Genomic DNA, 16,294 nt, shown 5'->3' with positions numbered 1-16,294 from the left:
TAAAATTCAAACGCTGTGTTGCATTTCAAACGATAGCTGAAATTCCTAAATCAATTTGGCATCGAATCGGCGCCGATACACTTAACAGAGAGTCATCATCATAAAACGGAAATTTACAGCTTGAGGCCAAAATTGCAGTTTTACAAAGCAGACTTGAATCCAGTAGGCCTACAACAAGATTGAGTTTAGGGAGCCCAGCTTGCTTTTTCTAATTCTGTTTGCCCAGTTTTCTTTACACTTAACTGAAAGTAATTAACGGTTTTATTTTTAACCTGAATCTCGCGCGAAACTTAATACGTGGTTTACCGAGAAACAGTTTAGAAACCCAACATGTTTAGTATAATTAGATAAAAAATGGCGTCGTATTTTTACAATAAAATAAATTCCCATGGATTTTAAAACCCCTGTGTAGTAATAGTACTGGGTATTCCCCAAAACATAGTTCAAAGCATAATGTTAAGTGCTTTTAATAAATGGGCGACTTTCCAAAATCTGTTCAGTTATATGAATAATCTTGCGGCCTGTATTAAATTAAGGTCAGTACGTTCGAATGACCAAGTTGTTAGCGTAGACAGGCGCTGGTGAAAGAAAAGAAATATGGGAAATAAACGCTAAATGGCACTTAAACCAAAATAATGTTAGCTAAATATGTGGTAGGATTCTAGACCTGCTCGTAGGCGCAATTATTAAATCAACACACAATATTTGGATTAGGTTGCGAGTTAGCTTTTGGGTGTGGTTGGGTACTTGGGTCAAGTATTAATGTATTCAAAATTCAATAACAACACGCGACCCACCCTAAATCAAACAATGTGAGTTGTCGTAGGATTCTAGACAAGGGACATATTTTTTGTATGCTGTTTGTATATTTGTCTTTGTTCACTCACCTGTCAAATTGTTTTTATTTTAAACTTATTAGGTTTCAATAACGACAGAACTACAACAATAACTAAAAAATAAATAAATAAAAACAACTTTAATTAGGCTATGAAAAGAGCATCATGACGCAGTAAATTGTACTAGCATTGAAATAAGTACATTTTATTAATAACTATTTAATTTTACAACACAGACAAATTATAATTGTAATTATGGAGGTTGATTTTAAAAGTTGTTCGGAATTTAATTTAAAAGAAAAAAGTGTTTTTGTTGAAGATCATTCTTGCGAACTTCTTCAGAAACTGAACGAGTAAGTATTGATTTAAATTTTATGTATACTACTAAATTGAAACAGGTGTCCTAGCAAATAAAAGTTCATTTATATTTTTAGATTTGTGATAATTGTGTGCAGGTTGAGTGCTATCATTGAAAGCTTCTTTAGGACCAATGCCTGATTTCAATAATTGGAAAAATACAGATTACATTACCATCTCTTATGCAATATCTAGTCATAAAATTGAATCGCAACACAATAAGAAGTTATACACAGTAATCACCACAACAAAATAATACCTAAAATATCAAGATTTGCAATAAGTTCTTGGTATTGGGGTTAAGGTGACAGGTTTTATCGGCCTAATTCTGGCCATTTAGGTTCTTTCCAAAGGATTGGGAATTATTCCAGTTAGAAATTATTCTGAATATCAGTCCTATTTTGGTTTTATTCCAAACTGTGGTTTATTCCAACATTAATGTTTCTCTTATTTCGGCCTTAAGGCTGGAGTCCATAAAATCCCGTTAAACTTTCCAAAATTGTTTACTCTTAAGTAACTGCAATCTATTGCTTTTGTGTAGTTATTAGGGATGCTCAAAGTAGAATATCAAATCCTTGGATTCGAATCCAGATGGGATTCGAATCCAATTCTGCCATTTATTTCGGGTAATTGGAACCGATATAATTTAATGTTTTACCGCGAATGGTTGCGCCTAATTGCACAAACGCGTGTGGTAAGTTGGCCTGTCGCCGCGGCGACCAATTTACAGTGCTTGCTTTAAATGTAACCTCGTAGTGCAGTGTCAGCGTTTTTTCGGGCGACCAATTACCGCGTCTCGCGTTAACGTTTGTCTAATAATTAAGTGTCAATCGAGCGTTCTTGGGCGATCGGCTAACGTGTAATGTCTGGTGTGGAGTTCGCAATTTCCCTAAATGCGTTAAGTTGCAAAAGTAACACAGCGTTGCAAAACGTGCTGGCCGTCCACAAAATGCGCTATGGGGTTACTTAAGGTCAACTTTAGGCCAATATTCAGGGAAGTTATGCAGTTATGCACAGCGTAATTGTCAAGAATTTGTTATGTCAATAATAACTTAGTATTCTTTGCAGTACATGATTTGACTGCATAACAGATCATGTTAGTCAAAAAAGAAGCAATAGGACTTAACAATGCTTTCAAAATCAGGACCGAATTGCTTAAGACTTCTGTGTGCAGTGTTGCATTTGCTCACTTTTGGCAAAAATATAAGTTTTGGACACAACCTGGACAGTTGACATATTACAGTTTACAGAACTGCTTCAGATGACAGTTGTTAAGAATGTTAAACATATGAGAGATTTTTTTATTATAATGTACACTCGTTAGCAAATTGTTTGGCGTTTTATTGCTGTGATTGTGGGCCCTGTCCTGTGGGGTAGATTAAGATTAATCCCTTCCCCAAACAAAACCGAGGTTAAATAATTTAATAAAAATATACTAGGATTCGCTATTCTGGATTCGTTATTCTAGATTCAAAACCTATTATTCTAGAATGCCTTGGGATTCTACTTTGAACATCCCTAGTAGTTATACGTTTTATTTCTAGGACATTGTGGTTTAAAATAATAGGCAATAAAACAATGCAGGTTGTAAGACAACTAATAACCCTGTCTTAAGCCCAATCACAAAAATATTACAAACCTTTAGTTAACTCAAATTTCAAGATTTTTGTTTTTAAAGGCAAAGGTCGATCGGTTTGTTTTGCGATGTGGAGATCCTTGTCAACGGAAAAATTTTCCCGGTTCATAGAAATGTACTTTCTTCAAGCAGTGAATATTTCAACGCAATGTTTTGTTCAAATGTGAGTTTAATTTATTTAGACAAGTTCTCTGATAAAGGTACAGTAGCACATAAAGGCATAAAGGCATGTATAAAGCCCATAGAACAGGGGATTCCCAACCTGTGATATGCGTACCACTAGTACGCCAAGGTTTTTCAGGTGGTATGCAAGTAGCTTTCTTTTTTTTTTTTCACAAAACCCCTGTATTCGCAACTTTATATTTTGTTTATCTTAAAAAAAATTCCCCAAAGCCTATTGCTATTGTTACAGAATTCGAAACAATGTGATCTTTGAAATACAGGCCATGTCAATTGTCGACTAGAAGCGCAATTGCTTTGGCGCCTCGGACAATGGGCGTTAATTATGTCAAACGATTCCTCTTGATAGATATAATCTACTATTTTAAGTAGGTAACATTTTAATATTGCGAATATGTGTTTATTTCATTTTCTGGCAATGTACATGAAAATGCTTTCCACCTTTATATGGGATTTCACATTCCTACTATGTCCAACTCCAACCATTATTCCAAAAAACATATATTCACTTTTGGAATTTAATAATAGAAAAAATTGACTTTGGAGCATAATGGTTGGAGGTTGTAGTAAGACGTAATAAGAATATCAAAGCCGTAATAATATGATGTTGAAAATGAATAAAGAGTTATTCGAAACGTCCAAAATGATACCTACTTCTGTATGGGCTTAGAAAAAATTGAGTATTTTGTTTTAGAAACTTTTCGATTTTATATAACATTTTATTTAATGGGCTAAGGTTGTGGTTCAAACTTTTTTTGCCTACTTAATATTGGAAGGACCCATTAATTTAGAAAAAAACAAAACAATCTCCGATTAAATCGAACAAACCATTTTCTGTGCACAAGCTGTTAAAATATTTATTATCAATAAACTTCAATGATGTGAATTGTGAGCCGGTAAAACTTGCTTATCACCTAAAGTTTTTGTTTATTATTTACGCCTTAGCCTTAGCATGTATTAATATTTCAACTTAAAGCATTTTAAAAGCATTGAAATAATTAATAGAACCTTTTTTTTTTTTTTTTTAAGATGTTGGAGCAAAATTCCCAGAAAGTCGAACTTAAACAGTTGAATGAAGTTGCTGTTGAAGAAGTGCTGGAATATATTTACACCGGATGTATTTATTTAACTGAAGCGAACATAACCAACATCTTGCAGACAGCCTCCATAATGTTGATTAAAAGTAGGCACTTATTTTTATTAAATGTAACAACATCTGAGCTTTTGTTAAAATGAAACCTTAATCAATCAATCAATCAATCAATATTTTTCCCTTTCATGTCTTTCTAAACTGGAGGTTACGCCTTTATAAGTTTATAATCGCACTTTATATTTTGAAATACAAATGTCAAAACTAGGGATGCCCGATAATATTTAATTGGTGTCGATTACTTGTGTATGAGCTTTGTATATTTTATTCTACATTAGTCTTTTTGTTGAATTTAGCCTGCTAATAATTTTTATTTTTGTTGTTCATAAACTTGCATAGTTTTTTATTTTGTGCATAGTGATAGTGTTTATTTTTTTATTATGTAATTTTAATGCATTTATTTTATTTTTTTATATATAATTTTATTTTTATTTAGGTCTTTTAAAGGAGATTGACTTTTTTTTACTTGAATCAGTTTGTCCAGAAAACTGTTTGAACTTCCGAGAAATCAGTATTTTATTTTCCCTGGCTTCGTTAAAGAAAAGTGTTGAAGAATGCATTCTGTCTAACTTTGCAATTGTTAGCAGCCAAGAAAAGTTTAATGATTTATCCGTCGATGACATTAAATTCTATGTGGATAATGACAAAAACGAGGTATTTTTTCAACTGTTTATGTAATGTTTTCTCTCGATTAACTTTATTTTCTTTTTAAAAGAATCATTCAATGAATAGCTCAAAAATAAGCTCCTATGAATAGTTGTGTAATGTATATTTAGTTGTTTTTTTCTTTTTTAACTATATATTATTTTCATTTTTCAACCTTGTTAGATGTGAAGTTATGTTTATCAGCCTGGAATATCTGTTCAATATTTCCCCTGTTGATTTTTAAATGGCATATTTACTTCTTTTTCTAAAAAATATTAAACAAGAATATAAAATAGCAATATATTTGATATTAAAATTAAATAGTTATTTTACATACTAACTTAGTTCAACAGTTTATTTTTCCTAAAGTTATTTACCAGCCTTGGCTTGTAATATTTATTATTACTACTTTGGTTCAAGGTTGAATATGAGTAGTTCGATTTATATTGTGCAATATCTCAGTTAGTCAGTTTTTGCATTTCCTTAACTATGATTCGCCATTTACAGTTGATTTGTGATTAACTAGAGAACAATGCAGCTGGCGCGATAACTGATAACTAGACAATTCTCAAGAGACTTTAAACACAAGTTCTACCACAATGAACAGATGATTGTCTTCTATTGTGCAGACACTAAAATGCAATTTGGTTAATTTTTAGTCCTGTATATTTTCCACATAAAAGTGTATATCAATATCTAGTACTTTTTTAACTAAAAAAGATAAAAAATTTTTATATAGTTATAAATTCAAGAAAAAATGTAAACTATAAAAATAATTAACTGTTAAATTTCTAAAAGAGATTCCTAAAGTACCAAATAATTATCATCATTAATATCCAAAACATTTTACTCATCGTACACTTCACTGAAAGGGCAGCCACAAAGTATTTTAATGTCTTTGAATAAAATTCATGTGTAGCCGGTGTTATGTGTTTAGGTTGTGTAATAATAAAACAAATGTTTTAATATTATTTATTCTGTTGACCATGGCAACTATACTGTTTTGTTTTTAAATTATGTTTTAAACCAATCTTTTGATCAAATTTCAGGCCTTTAAAAACCATAAATATTTATTTGAATGTTTTCTACATTTTTTTGACAACCCTTCCTTCGTTAACTGTCTTAAGTTATATTTCAGGTTAAATACGAAGAAATGCTGTTTGACGTCATTATTAGTTGGATTTCAAAAGACCCAGAAAACCGAGGAAAACATTTTTATGAACTTTTCTCCTGTCTTCGCCTTCAGTTGGTTTCGCAACGATTTCTCTACGAAACCGTAAGAAAAGAGGTAAATGACATTTTTTTTTAAATAGATAGATGCATATTGGAGCGTAATGGTTGAGGTTATATAATTTTTTTAATTAAAACTTAAGATAATGTCTGGAGGTTGTAGTTAGACATGTAGAATGGATATCAAAGCTCATACAGAAGTAGGTAACATTTGAACATTTGAAATATTTCTTTATTTAAATTCAAAATGCTACCTACTTTTTGTATGGACTTTGAAGTAAATGTGCAGTTTTCATTTTGTAAATAGGCTCAAATTTTTCAAAGGCTAATATGGTGCATTACATATGACTGCATAAATATGGTTAAATGAGCAAAAATAGACAAGTTGTGGCAAACATAAAGTTATCTAGATTGTTGTACAAAATACAAAGTTGGAATTGTCACATTTGCTTGTATTGTTGCATATGTAATTCGCTGTACGTTAACTTAAAGTTTTAAATCAGTATTAGTTTTATCAATTGTTTTCAGCCGATGGTCAAATCTGATCACAGATGCCGGGATATTGTTGAAGATGTTTTCCATTTTCACTTTAAACCCTACGGATTTCCTCTACATTACGACAGAAGTGGGTTTGTTTATTTGCATTATTTTGTTTAAAAACTAAAAAAAAAATAATAATGACTGGAGGTTTTAGTGAGCTATGTGGAATGAATATGAAAGCCCATACAGAAGTAGGAAGCATTTTGTAAACGGTTCGAATAAATCTTAAGATAATGGCTTGAGATTGTAGTTAGACGTAGAATGAATATCTAAACCCATACAGAAGTAGGAAGCATTTTATGCCCAGTTTAAATTTCTCTTTATAAAAAATGTTAAACGGTGAAATACAGTTACAACCTTTAAATTAACATTTATCACTTAAAATACCTTTCTAACTTAAACTTGTTGTAACAATATTAATACAAAGATAAACTGAACAAAAATTGTAAACAAATATTTAATTGCCTGTATTTTGTGTATTTTTTAGCGAAGGTTTTGTAAAATTTTGTATAGTGGCTATTTTGATACACAAAATGAAACTTTGTGATAAGTTGTTCATTTACTTTTCAGGTTTCAAAAGAATGTATTTGCTCAACTATGGACCTCCAGGTTTCGTCGAGACTTTGTACTTCAAAGAATCAACCGAGACTAAAAAGGTATTTTGTTTTATAAAATCCCAGATTTTTTGGGGGTCCAGAAATAATAACCAAGCAATAAATTTCAATTAAAATGTAATTTAATAAAGTGTTGTTTTTAATCAAATTAAAGACCTGATTAATGCAGACACTTTCTGCAAATATTTCGTGCCAAGTTAACATCAAAAGTCCTTACTTGAGGTGACGTTGTTTGGGAAGGCACTGGTGCTTCCAGTCCAGGTGTGGTAGGCCACGCTGACTAGGTACTGGTTATCAGACGGCGCCAGACCAGTGAATTGGTACGAGGTGTTGGTTGTGCTTAACTCACTGACCAAGGTCCCTGTGCTCAGCGAGACGCGAATAGTGTAGCTGGAAGCGGCTGGTACCGCGTCGTATTGCACGGTGAAATATTTCTAGTCTGGCAAAAAGGCTTTGTAGTTTATTAAAATGTTTTTATTGGCTTTACATAATATATTGTGTACATTAAGCTAAAGTGTGTCGCAGAACTGTTTGTAACTTAAAAAAAAATTTATTGCAAATAAGCATGCAAGTATTACAAACAAAATGTAAGCTGTTGTCACCAGGCAAAATGTTATATATTTTTTTGTTGTTTTATAAATTATTGCAAGTCAATAATATGTTTGTGTCACAAGTTAAACAAAGTTTTAAGAACCATTTCAATGAATATGCTAAAACTTTAAAACTTTTAGCGATTATATTTTGACTAGGCAAAATTTGTCACATTTTCATTTTTTATAAAAAAAAATTATGGGTCAAAAATTCTCGTTTTGTAGGTCAAAAATAATTGCCTTAATTATAGCCTGTTACAGATTCGTCAACCAAAAATGAGCGTGAGCCTTACAAGTGCGATTGCTCTACACAAAAACACTGTTTACTTCTGTGGTGGATATTATGAAGGGACAAGCTACAACGTCACAAAAGATATAATTTCATTCGACGGTGAAAGTTGGAATTTGGTAGCTGAATTGAAGACAGGACGTGCACACGCATTGGCTGTGTTTATTGGGGGTGAGTATTATGTAGATGTAGACCGTCTTAATATCCATCGGTATTCCGCTGCTACCGATTTTGTTTAGCATCCTGCAAAGTTAAAATGCAAAGCAAGAGTTATATTAATATAAGTAAATAAACTGTAATGTTATTTGGATTTTATTATCTATTAATTGAAATAATACCAGTTACCAAATCCCAGGTATATTTAAAAACAAGTTGGTTTCGATTCCGAGCAATATAATTTTTTACATTTAATGTTTGATCATTGTTTGAATAAATATCCAGCTAATATATTTATTATTTTTTCTCTTTTTTTTAAATAACGATTCTGGTGATAAGGTCAAACTAAACACGAAACAGTTTAGTTAACTTCTTTGAGAGTATATTTTTTCACCTCATATCTTTATCTTATTAACTTTTGAGAAGGAATGTAAATTTATTGTTCAGCAGTAAGTATCCACTAATGCTCGGTCAAATAAATAATCTGTCTTGAAATAAGTTCTGCGTTTTTTGTTCTTAGCCTACTTTATAGTTTTTGCTTTTAAAAAGATTAGTGGGTCATGAAATAAATGAGGTTAAGAACAACTGATCTAAACAAACTGCTGATTTTTGTTTTAAAGTTTATTATTTCTTGTAATAGAGAGTGTATTAACAATTATTTTAAATCTTTCCCAGACGCGCTGTACATATTCGGTGGTGAGTGCAGCAGCAACATGATACTTACCACTGAGAAGTTGAAAGATGGGGTTTGTGAAGAAGTTGATGATATTAAGTTGCCTTGTGGAAGAAGTAGTTCGGGGGTCGTCTGCTACAAAGGTTAGTAACAAATCATCACTTTGTCTCTTTGACTTTGATTATAAGGTATTTTAAATATGTAGCACTCAATGTGCTCAGTGAAGGTTAACTGATGCCACTTTTTTACTGGTAAGATACCCACAACTGATTTTTTATGCTTTTTTCCAACCTATACTCGGTACCAATCATTGAGCCTTTCATATATCTGAGTACTATTAACTCAAGTATTGAACATAAAGTTAATTACATTCAGTTTATTTTGTTATACAGCTCTTATTTGCATTTTAACTCTCCATTAATCCGCGATGTGCTTTACAAGTAAATAAACATTATGCAAAATGAATCATTTAAGATTTAAAAAATTATTGATAATAAGTGTATAAATTCGAGCTATTAATACTAAATTTACAGGGCTGCAGAGGCGAAAATATAGTTAAGTTTGACCTCAGGCAAGTTAATTCTCTGCAGTCCTTATTCCACCCATTAACGATACAAATGCTATATACAACAATCCACTCACAGCTGTTTATATAACTCACTCGTCCACAAGCTATTCAACCTTTACAATTTCCAGTTTTGCAAACCCAAATTTGGTACTGCGCATGCGCACAGTGGACTATAGGGGTTCGGGAGTCTTACATAGTCTTACTTGAGCCCAATAAACAGACTCCAATGAATCCTGAGTCCGGCTCCACCGCCCCGTTATAAATCTATATACATGTGAAATTGTAATATTTCATAACAACTTCACATTTGCTGTTTATAATTGTCAGATCGCCTCCATTTTATCGGTGGTTTCCAGAATGTTGTTCCAAGACCAAGAACCTTGTACGACAGCATCCAATATAAGAAAGGCAAGTGTGTTGTTAGAACAGGTTTAAATTATTGTTGGACACAAAAAGTATTTCTTTGCTGTAAATGAATATTGAATATTTGCAACAGAGAGTATTGATCTTTATTATTTGTATGGCTTCCGCTTTCATTTTAAATATTTTACAAATTTAAATTTATTTAAACATTAAAAAAGTGTTGTTCATTGAATAGTTTTTTGTTGTATAATTTTGCTATTTATATGTAACTGAGCTATGTAGGCTTATTGGTGAAGCAAGTAGAAAACCAACCATAGAACCAACCATAGAACCAACCATAGAACCAACCATAGAACTGCTGCCTGCCGCATCCTGTTCGTTAAACTACTATCTCGATTAAAGGACAGTCCATAATTTTAGCAACTAAAACTTGCCTGTACACAGTGTACATTGCGGTATCAAATTCATTTTTGGAGTCTTGTCCATCGCACGCATTATATAATAGTGGGAACATTGGTGTGCTACCCCTGCTTTCATTTGCATAGTGGGCCTTCAGTAGCTCTGGAAATATTATTTTAAGCCGCCACAAACTTGCCGACCACGGTTATAAGAGTCTATTTACCTTACACACTTGTATATTAGTCCACAGCGACGCGATTTCCATCAACTTGGTTGATAAGAAGGAAACTCTTTCCAACCTTCGTGAGGCTCGAGCTTCGTTTGGGCTTGCCACCAAAGAATCAAAGATATTTGTTTTTGGTAAGTTTCATTATTTTTGTAGCTTTATCAACATTTTTTTATGAATTTTGATCCGTGTGCTAATAATTTAGATGTAATATGAAATAAAAATGGCATCATGTAAACTTGTTGATTTTTTCACCCTCTATATCAGAAGTTTAATTATAGGCTACTATCTTAAGTTTCGACATCTCAAAATTATTATGGAAACTTGAGAAGCCATAAAAGTTGTAGAAAACTCAAGTTTAAAAAAAGAATTAAAACTTTAGAAAATTCAAAAGTATTAAAACCAGTACTAAAAATATAAAGTGAAAGAAAAGGGTAAAAAATAAAAGTGTTTTCACAGTAACAAAATACCAAAAAACATCTAAGTTATAAAAACATTATGAATTAACTTTATAAACTTATAAAAAGAGTGAAAAAAATATAAAGTGAAAGACAAAGGTTAGCTAAGGTATAAAAAAGTATCAATAAACTTTTCAAATATATATAAAGTATAAACGCATGGAAAGTACCCACCATTATATTGTGTCGCAGGTGGAATCGGCAACAGCAGTCAGCGACTTTTAAGCGCTGAGTTTTGTGACACGACCGCAGATGGACTCGTGTGGACAAGTCTGAAGCAAGCTCCAATAACCTTGGGTTTGACCTCTGCGGCGATGTTTTCAAATAACCAAGTAGTGCTGGCTGGAAAGTAAGAAGTGCTTTTTCTATTTTTCAGACGAAAAGTATTATTTTTACTCCAAATTGCTGTAAAACAAAGTAAGATTTTTTTAGGTAATAAATCCCAAATTTAACTTAAAATTGCAATTTTCGCTATTTAAATTTGTGATTTTTTTTTAATTTGGAAAAGAGGCATTTCTGAAAAATTCGGCTACTTTCTGTTCATTTTTTCTATAAAATAAGGAGACAGACATCTATTAAACTATCGCTTGAGCCGGTGTCATTTCAAGCGAACTGCGATTGCTTCCTAGTCTCAACGCGATCTTTTAAAATAAATACGTTAATGTGGTAAATTTGTGTTGCGCACCTTACTTTATGCTGTATATGTTGTTCATTTTATTCTGTTTACTTGCGTCGTGTTTTGTTGTAGGCAATGTAAATACTAAATACACAGTTAATAAAAGTCTAGCAATCCCTAACTCATCTCAGTTACAAATATAAATTATTCGACTGTGACAATATTCAAACCAAAAACTCTATATTTAAATTAAATCTCCGATTAAAGTAGAAAACTATTTTGACCTTGTGACCTTCCACGTGTTTCCAAGGTCACTTTAACCTTGTGACCTTCCACGTGTTCCCAAGGTCAGGGAAGCTGCTCGCGTTTGACCTTTCGACCTTGACTTGGGAAACCGAAGTTCAGAAATACGAACGGAGGCAAAAACATTCTTCAAAAGGTGAGTTTTAGTTGTTTTTATTTGGTTGTTGTAATTAACTTGGGGTGAAACAGTTGTTTTTTTGCTTTATATAAAATTGAGTTTTTTTAATTTAATATCAAAAGAACGACTTTAGAAGGGCTTTAGAATCTTAGTTAGTGTGCACTTTTAGAAAACAATTAGATTTATAAAAATTTTAAATGTTTTGGTGACACCAAACTAATGGTTTAAACGTTTTCACACGTTCGAAAAAATTTAAACATTATAGTCGGTTACTGTTTTAAAAAATGATTTACGTTTAAATCGCATTGAGAGCAACACATCTTTATTTTAACAAGACTTTTTAGTAGATAATATCAGCAATCAAAATGCTTTTTTTACCATTTTCTTCCATTTATTCCTTTCTTATATTTTTGTCTTCCCCAGAAAAGCCAGGGACTTGTTCGCTTGGAAGCATCTCGCCCGACTGCCGCATTTTCTGCGTCAATTAAATCAACCTTTTCGAACCTCTGGTTCTGAAGTTTAACGAAGATTTTTCAGTTTTGGAAAAAAATGGTCAATACAAATTCTGCTTAATGTTTTTTTAATTTTTTTTTTTTCTCTGTTTTTGATGTTTTTGAAACTAAATAATAGAGGCTTTGATTTACAAACGAAATTTGCAGATGAGTTTTAATAGCTTCGTTCTCAAATATAAAGCACAACTCTCATAGGTATATATGATTTTTATTCTAAATAGTACAACAGGGCCATATTTACACAATATAACACCAATATGCGGAATATAGATGCTACAATTTGTAAAGGGGCAAAGACCTGGCAATTTTGCTTTACGAAACCTAGGTTGCCAATAAAAGACTTAAGGCTCCCGAATGACAAAATTTTAAAACGTTTATATTCTTTTCATGTTACGTACGCATTGCAGGCCTTTAGGAAATAAATATGCCATATGCTATTGTTATGTTATTATGGCACACACAAAGTTTTTTTTATTTCTGGCTTTAAAAGTTAAACGATTTGCCATTTTTTTTGTATTTCAAAATGTCTATGTTTTTTTTGTATTTACCTATAATTTAGCCTCAAACGAGTATATTCAAAATATCAGACAGAAGAACTCGGAAAATCTTTGCAAATTATTTATTTAGTATTCAACTTGTTGCTTATTTATTTTTTGTCATTTTGCAAACCTAGTTGATCAGACCTAAAACCTTTTTTTTTATAAGAGTTTAAATTCAACTAATTTTTTTCCTATTTTTTTGTAATTTTTTACCTAGGTTTATTGAAATGGTATTTTGCACATTAAGGTTTTTATCATCAAGTTCCATATTAACATTATACGCTGACAAATATTTCAAATTGTAACTGTGATTAAGTATAAATGATGAGTTTTATTTCGTGAAAATATTTCGATTCCCTTTGGTACAACTTCTAAGTTTGTTGCAATTATTATTCTTGTTTAAAATCCCTGAAAGTTTTGTGAAAAAACCTTATAATTTTCTGCTACCGAACTATGGGGTGTTTCTGCTTTTTACGTAAATCACGATATAATTTGTTTTAATGGTTAATATTGTTGTATATCATTTCCTATGTACTTTTTCTTTAAAGTTACAACCCTTGTTTACCAAACCGACTTTTATATTTATTCATTGCATTGGTGGTTGGTAAAATTAGTGAAATGACATCAATCACCTGGAGTTAAGGAATGGTTTAAAACGGAAACCAAAGTAACACTACAGACGAAACTTTTAGTTTGTGTAACTTCGATATTTCGTTCCATGACTTACCAAATAGTGTAAAGACACTTTGCATTTAGTCAAGAATTGTTGTTGCCGTTACTATTGATTCTAATAAATAACAACGCCAAAAAGGTCGAGTAGATCGACATCATCTTAATAAAGTCGTTTCGATACGAACTTGTATCATCTTTTTGTTTTTATCAAAACGATGTCGATCTTCTTGATTCTACTTAACCTCTTAGCTTGGCAATTCATTATCAAGCTACATTACAGATCTGTGCATAGTTCATTACGATTGTTTCAACACAAATATTGCTTTAAAACTTGACTAAAATGTGCGTTAATATAAAAACAATGCTCACATTTACAAAACTTTTTTTTTCTTTATGTTGTTCTCGGATTTGTGTTTTGTTTGGGCCGACAAAGTTCAGTCTAAAATATAACTATTACTGCGTACTAACTTATTTCTTCTAGTACTTGCTTCACCCCAAAAAGGTTGGACTTCGGTCAATTACCTTCTACAAGCCATTAACTGCGCTGCTGGCAAACATATATCACAAGTGCTGCTTCTTTGTATAATTGTTTGCAAGTATTTTTTTCTTTGAATTGCATATCCATGAATGTTTTGCAATTATTTAAGCTTTACGCTCCATCTACTGCGTTGTTTGGCAAGATGTGAGAAACAGAAACTGCTATTTTTTTGTATGATTACTAAAGTCATTTCGCTGTATTAGCTGCCTATCTATGAATGTTTTGCATTTATGCTTTTTGCACCATAACACTACTTCCGAATTTGTGCAACCGTTTGCTGTTTGTTGGTTCATAAATGATTGTGTGTTGTTATAAACAAATGCTGCTTAATATCAAAGTTGAGTAACAAGTGCGCTTACTTTGTACGACGGTGGAAAAGCCTTTTTTGACATTGGTGTAATCAGGGGATTCCGTGAGGAAGTTTATACAACATTTAAAATACATTTAGGGATAGTTCTAATTACCAAATCACGACTTTTACAGTAAGTAAACAATATAGATAGCCTACTGTCTTTCATGTCGGAGTAATAGTTTTGCCGTGAATTTTCCCTACTATTAAAGAAACAGAGCCTTCAGGTGAAATAATTCTGAGAACCACAGGTTTAAATATTTTTCAGCTTCTTGTCAGAGCTTTCCAGCTATTGCTAAATACGGATATCCTCAATTTTGAAACTCAAATGAAGTATTTATTTCAGTTAAATATAACAATAGGGATGATTCTGGGAGAAATTTGCATAGTTACTTAAAAGTGCATATTGGGTAACCTTTTCCAAAGGTGAAAACTAATTGGACAACAAATCGAAATTAAACTTCTATAAGCATGTTTAATAATTTTGAATATATATACATTTGAGGTTAAAAACTAAGCGCGTCTAGGATGCCACGAAAAGTGTAAAATGCCAAATTTGGGGAAAAATAAAGCATTTATTATGTAAAATATTTAACATTACTTAATAAACATCAAAATTATCAGAAATGGAAATGTTTTTATCCTTATTCACATTGAAGTTATTTTAGTCGGTACATCTAAAGTATACAGGATCGCAAGGATCGCAAGGACAAATCTTGTTCTTCGACGCCGACAAGGTATTTTTTATATACGGATCTGCTTTGAGCCAAGCGATGACACTACATTCGTCGAGATGATTATACTCGATTTAAGTTTTATAAACCCGTTAAATAAACCGCTGAATGTTGTCCTAAAAATGACCTTTTGAATACCTCGGTATAGGTTACTTTATGCGTTTTATGATGAAATGTTTCTTTTGCAACTGAACGCTCTTAAAAGAAGTTGCAAACCGTTGCACCCTCACACACTAGTTTCTCGCCTAACGTCATTCGTCGAACACTTAATGATTATAGGTGAAGGGTATTGGCAAGTAATAATTGGCCGCCCTAAAAGCGATTCTAGCGATCCTGGCGATCCTGGCGATCCTTGCGATCCTCCTGGCGATCCTTGCGACCCTTGCGATCCTTAGCCTTGCGAGCGATCCTTGCGATCCTAGCGACCCTGGCGATCCTAGCGATCCTAGCGATCCTAGCGATCCTTGCGATCCTAGCGATCCTAGCGATCCTTGCGATCCCGGCGATCCCGGCGATCCCGGCGATCCCGGCTATCCTGGCGATCCTTGTGACCCTTGCGATACTTGCGATCCTGTATATTTTGTATATTTTAGATGCACCCATTTTAGTTACCGCGCCACTAAATATTAGGGAGATACCCATAGTGCTGTTGTAGTGCAGCTTATAGGTACTTCCCCTTATTTCCCACACAGAAAAGAAACGGGAAGTAGCTATTTGACCGGATCGCTATTTTACGCTTGCACCCGTTAGTGATTATATGTCGATTTAAACTACTTTGGTGTCTGGGTGAATAGCTTGCTCCAAAGAAATTTGTCAAAGGTTTTATTTTTTTTCTTAATTTCCACATTTTGTTTGATTGAATTTGTTAACAGATAGTTAACTGTTGTGTTAGGAGCTTTTTAATTTTGTTTACACAGATTCAAGAAATATACCTTAAACTTGGTAAAATACTTTTGGGCGCTCGTCTAGAATCCTACCACAAGCCCTGTTATTTTGGTTAGGA

At 32.5% G+C, this 16,294-nt stretch overlaps 1 protein-coding gene across 1 annotated transcript; it reads left to right on the top strand.

The window, feature by feature from the left end:
- Nucleotides 1-1,077: 1,077 nt before the first annotated feature.
- LOC146139054 (kelch-like protein 38) lies at nt 1,078-14,477 on the top strand. The gene is made up of 14 exons (XM_083391920.1): nt 1,078-1,189; nt 2,872-2,992; nt 4,039-4,192; nt 4,596-4,813; nt 5,943-6,092; nt 6,563-6,659; nt 7,145-7,230; nt 8,040-8,238; nt 8,899-9,039; nt 9,792-9,872; nt 10,470-10,586; nt 11,103-11,259; nt 11,874-11,965; nt 12,371-14,477. The coding sequence occupies exons 1-14, from the start codon at nt 1,092-1,094 to the stop codon at nt 12,433-12,435; spliced, it is 1,776 nt and encodes a 591-aa protein (XP_083248046.1). The 5' UTR covers nt 1,078-1,091; the 3' UTR covers nt 12,436-14,477.
- Nucleotides 14,478-16,294: the final 1,817 nt, after the last annotated feature.

The sequence above is a fragment of the Ascidiella aspersa genome, chromosome 6 (genome assembly GCF_963924565.1).
Source record: "Ascidiella aspersa chromosome 6, kaAscAspe10.2, whole genome shotgun sequence".
NCBI classification, from domain to species: Eukaryota; Metazoa; Chordata; class Ascidiacea; order Phlebobranchia; family Ascidiidae; genus Ascidiella; species Ascidiella aspersa.
Note: the sequence above shows the minus strand (reverse complement) of the source record. Positions and strands in the feature narration are given on the sequence as shown.

Coding starts and splice junctions, on each gene's coding strand:
- LOC146139054 (XM_083391920.1), top strand. CDS start 1,092: ATGGAGGTTGATTTTAAAAGTTGTTCGGAATTTAATTTAAAAGAAAAA. Junction 2,993..4,038: donor ACGCAATGTTTTGTTCAAAT/GTGAGTTTAATT, acceptor TTTTTTTTTAAG/ATGTTGGAGCAAAATTCCCA. Junction 4,193..4,595: donor CTCCATAATGTTGATTAAAA/GTAGGCACTTAT, acceptor ATTTTTATTTAG/GTCTTTTAAAGGAGATTGAC.